This window comes from Trachemys scripta, chromosome 11 (assembly GCF_013100865.1).
Source record: "Trachemys scripta elegans isolate TJP31775 chromosome 11, CAS_Tse_1.0, whole genome shotgun sequence".
Classification (NCBI taxonomy): Eukaryota; Metazoa; Chordata; order Testudines; family Emydidae; genus Trachemys; species Trachemys scripta.
Window position 1 is genome coordinate 75121288 of NC_048308.1, and position 4805 is coordinate 75126092.

The 4805-nt window shown below is 67.0% G+C and overlaps 1 protein-coding gene across 1 annotated transcript in view; it reads right to left on the minus strand.

The window, feature by feature from the left end:
• Nucleotides 1–641: 641 nt before the first annotated feature.
• The window catches only part of LOC117885019 (zinc finger protein 665-like), a 17175-nt gene continuing 13011 nt past the window's right edge, over nt 642–4805 (minus strand). Inside the window, exons 7-8 of the mRNA XM_034786093.1 lie at nt 4172–4279; nt 642–2897 (exon numbers count right to left, since the gene is read on the minus strand). Of these exons, the coding sequence (XP_034641984.1) occupies nt 1801–2897; nt 4172–4279 (1205 nt within the window). The 3' untranslated portion in view covers nt 642–1800. The remainder of the gene's footprint in view (nt 2898–4171; nt 4280–4805) is intronic.

Genomic DNA, 4805 nt, shown 5'->3' on the forward strand with positions numbered 1-4805 from the left:
GCCTCTCCCCAGCCTTTGCAATCCGCCACTGCTCACCCCCCCCCCCCTCCGGGGGCACTGCTAGCCCCACACGCTGCAGCCACTGGGCCCTGCTGCATTAACCCCTCGTCCACCAGCAGCACAGGCGGCGTCAGCCTTTCCAATCCCGGCAGAGGCATTGATCCCCCTGGAGTCTCCAGCTCTGCTTGTGGGGGTGACAGATTGTCTCTGCCGTCCCTGCCCGGGCGGGAGGGACCTGCTGGGGCGCTGGGCCCCTCTTCTTCCCCTTCCATCAGTGAGAGGCTTGGCCCGGCTACAGGTCCAGTTGGGTGGGGGGGAGATACCTCAGCTCTGCTCAGGATCCCAGCAATTGGGGGACACCCCCTCCCACCCCTGGGAGTGCCTGTTTCATCCCTCTGCCATCAGCACAACTCATCAGCTGCCTCCCATCCCTCCCCAGTGCAGAGTGTTCACAGCCTCGGCTGAGAAACAAACCCCCCAGCCCTGTACCGCCGTCCTCCCACGCTCCCTGCCTGCCCCTACCTCCCCGCACTGCAGGGATCAGGGACACCCCCCCCCCAGCTCAGCCTCTGAGTCCCGGTCCGTGACTCTCACCCTCAGCCGACAGAAACCCCGCAGCTTCCCGACGCAGCGACTCCTGGTCTTTTCTACATGGTTTATTGATCACTTGCAGGGGCCGTCCAGCACTGAACTCTCTGGGCAGGGGGAAGAGGAGAAATGAGGCAGAGGGATGCGCAGGAGAAGCCTGGCTGGACTCCTGGCCCGGTCGGGCGGCCTCGGCCATCCCGGGACGACGTCATCGGCCTCTTATCAGTCGAGCTAGAATGGAACGCCTCATCATAAATACAGCTCGTTAAATACAGCCGGGAAGAGGGCGACGGCGCTGGCCAACTCCCCCAGGCAGCAGGGAGCTCCCCACAAGGGCTCTGGAGTACCACTGGCAGGGTGCACAGCGCCAGGCTCCTTGGGGAGACCTGGGGAAACGAGAGCGAGCGGGGCTGGCTCTCCGTCCTGCCGGCCAAGCCCCGGCACAGCCCATCACACGCGAGCCGCCCCAGCGCCCAGCTCCCTGGGCAGCACCGAGGGGAGAGGGCAGCGCCCCACGGGACACGGCTCCAGCTGGGCAGGACGCAGCCCACGTGTTTTCCATGGCTGGGGAATCAGAGGGGGATGGCAGGTTCCTTCTCCCCCTGCCACATCAGGTGGGTCGGGAACTCGGCAGCAAGGAGGAGCCAATCGGGGCTGCCTCAGCTTGGCAAACCCAGAGGAGGGGTCTGATCAGCTGCTAGCAAGGATGGGGCAGCCAGATACTTGGGAGAGGCGTGAGGGAATAGGGGCACGCGCCCCTCACTCTGGCTGGCAGGGCCGCGAGGGGGTCTCCTCTCCCACATGGTGTCTCTGATGGGTGGGTACCAGGGAACCAGCCAGCCCTAGCAGGGCGGTGAGGGGGTCTCCTGCCCTGCGTGGCGTCTCTGGTGGGCGGGTACCAGGGAACCAGCCGGCCCTAGCAGGGCAGTGAGGGGGTCTCCTGCCCTGCGTGGCGTCTGATGGGCGGGTACCAGGGGGACCAGCCGGGCCTAGCAGGGCGGCGAGGGCGTCTCCTGCCCCACGTGGCGTCTCTGGTGGGCAGGTACCGGGGGGACCAGCCGGCCCTAGCAGGGCAGTGAGGGGGTCTCCTGCCCCGCGTGGCGTCTCTGGTGGGCAGGTACCGGGGGGACCAGCCGGCCCTAGCAGGGCAGCGAGGGCGTCTCCTGCCCCGCGTGGCGTCTGGTGGGCGGGTACCAGGGGGACCAGCCGGCCCTAGCAGGGCGGCGAGGGGGTCTCCTGCCCCGCGTGGCGTCTCTGGTGGGCGGACAGGCCGGCGCCGCGCGGGACGCTCTCCCCGCACTCGGGGCAGGGGCGGGCTCGGCGCCCCGCGTGGGTCCTCTGGTGGCGGCTGAGGTTGGAGCTCTGGGCGAAGGTTTTCTGGCAGCGGGGGCAGTGGAAGGGGCGCTCGCCCGTGTGCAGGATCAGGTGGGTGACCAGGTTGGAGCTCTGGATGAAGCTCTTGCCGCAGTCGGGGCAGCGGTAGGGGCGCTCGGCCGCGTGCGTGCGCCGGTGCCGGTTGAGGGTGGAGCTCTGGGCGAAGGCCCGGCCGCAGTCGGCGCAGGCGTAGGGCCGCTCGGCCGTGTGCACCCGGCGGTGCGTCACCAGGGTGGACTTGACGCCGAAGCTCTTGCCGCAGTCGGGGCACTTGTAGGGGCGCTCGCCCGTGTGGATGCGCTGGTGCCGGTGCAGGTGGGAGCTGTGGCTGAAGCGCTTGCCGCAGTCGGGGCAGCGGTAGGGGCGCTCCCCGGTGTGGGTGCGCTGGTGCATGACGAGGTGGGAGCTACGGCGGAAGCGCTTGCCGCAGTCGGGGCAGCGGTAGGGGGTCTCGGCCGTGTGGGTGCGCTGGTGCCGGATCAGGTTGGAGCTCTGGGCGAAGCGCTTGCCGCACTCGGCGCAGGCGTAGGGCTCCTCGCCCGTGTGGACGCGCCGGTGCGTGGTCAGGTCCGAGCTCTGGCTGAAGCCCTTCCCGCACTCGGGGCACTTGTAGGGCCGCTCCCCCGTGTGCACCGTCTGGTGCCGGATGAGGTGCGCGCTCTGGCCGAAGCCCTTCCCGCACTCGGGACACGTGAAGAGTCTGTCTCCCGGGGAGGCTCTGGGCTGGGCCACGGTCCCGTGGGGGCCTGTGAAATCCGCCCCATACAGCACGGACTCACCCGCTTTCTCCGCCGTGGCATTGTCTTCCTGACGCTCGCAGGCCGCTCCCCGCTGAGGACTCTGGGAACGTCCCGGGAACGTCCCATACAGTTCTGCTGGCTCTGGACTGTCCTGTTCGGGATTCTCCTCGGTCTCGCTCACCAGCCCCTCGCCTGCTGGGAGAGAATCCATACACGGGTCAGTCTCGGCTCAGAAAGGGGGGCGGCAAACCAAAGAACATTCCCCTATGGCTGGGAATCTGCCCCTCAGGGACAGACCCGAGCCGGGAGCCCCTGCGGGGTTCAGGGCTCATTTAAAATCAATACACTGACGTTCCCAGCCTGTCTGGTGGGGGAGATGATTCACAGCTGCTGTGCTGCCTTCCTGAGTCTGCAGACAGGGAGCGCCGGTGCCTGGGCTGCTGCCCAGAGTTTCCCCTGCAGCAGCAGCAAAGGGAAATTGGCAAGAATCTGGTCAGTTTCAGGGCTGCTGTGAGACTGATCCAGATCAGGTCAATTTCACTCTGTCCCTGCTGGGAGGCTCTGAACTTGGAGTTATTCACCAGGGGGACAGACAGACAGACAGACAAACACGCTGGGATCTAGCGATGACGGATGGACGGGGTAGGAGCTAGGGACGTGGCTAGACAGAGACGTCTCCTTTCCTGCAGCACGTGGCCATCACATTTCCAGGCAGCGACCTGGCAGCAGAAGCTCCCTACGGCCCAACCTGCTTAAATTGTCACAGATTTTAAGAAAGAAAATAATCCCTGGCTCTTGTCAGATCTCCAAGCACTTTACAAAGCAGGTCAGGGTCATTACCCCCACCATGGGGAAACTGAGACACCGGGAGGGACAGCGACTGGCCGAGGTCACCCAGCAGGCCAGTGCCCAACCCAGCTCTCCTGACTCCCAGGGCAGTGCTTTATCCACTAGGCCACGCTGCCTCCTGGTGCTTTTGAAGTGAACTTTTAATAACGGCACAAAGCGAGCAGCTGAGGCCGGAGAACTCTCGTCCCAGGCGAGGTACAGAAATGAAACCTCCTGCCCCCTGCGTCCGCGCAGCCAAGCGGCTATTTAGCCTGACGGACACACGAACAAACCCCAGGCGTCAGGACACCCGAGCCATAGGGCAGGGGTCTCTGAGAACCGGCAGCCTGAGCCCGCAGCCATCCTCTGGTTCGGGGCTCTGGGCTTTGTTCCCGGCCCTGCTGCTGGGTGACCTGCACAAGCCGCGTCCCCTCTCTGGGCCCGTCTCTCCTCCCGCCCTGTGTCCGTCCGGCCTAGTCAGACTGGGAGCTCTGCAGGGCAGGGCAACCTCTGGGGGTTCGTACAGCACCCGGCACAGCGGGGTCCTGGCCCACGAGCTCTGCTAATGCAAATAGTAACAACGACAACCCACATTGGGCACTTCGCCCCTGGTTTCCGACTCGGTTTAAGCGACTCCTCACCTGTGTGGGCGTCTCTCGGGGTCTCCTCAGCACCCCGGGGACCCGGGACCCCCGTCTCTGCCCCTCGCTCCATCCGGGAGAGCGCGTCCGGTCCGGGGATCAGAAATCCTGCTCGGGGACGGGGACAGGCGAGATCAGGGCTGGGGACGTGGCCCCACGTTTGTTACATGGAAGGGTCCAGGATTCTAACACAGCCGCTTTTCGGGCTGGTCCAGGGCGCGGGGAGGTGTGGGGAGGGGGCAGGATACCGGGTGGGATGGGCCCAGGGGGCTGACCAGGGGGTCAGGGAGGGGGATACCACAGCCCCTGGGGTCTCACTGGCCCCCCTGCAGACACCCAGGGCGGTGGGGGTGCAGGGTGGGGGGGTTGGGGGGGGGGGGGGGGGGCTGTAGGATGTTCAGATCTTAGTCACCCCCCTGCCCGGTGCCCATCAGCCGGTGGCGGCTGCTCCTGCCCCATGGCTGCGCCCTCCCCCCCCGCACTGCCCCCCATCCCCTCCTGCCCTCCCCCCGCCCTGCAGCGCCCCCCGGCCCGGCCCGGCCCCTCCCGCACCTGCCGGCCCCGGCGCAGCAGCTCCCTCCCGCCGGCGGAGCTCGGCGCTGCGCGGCCCCGGGGCGGCTCCGGCTCCGGCTCC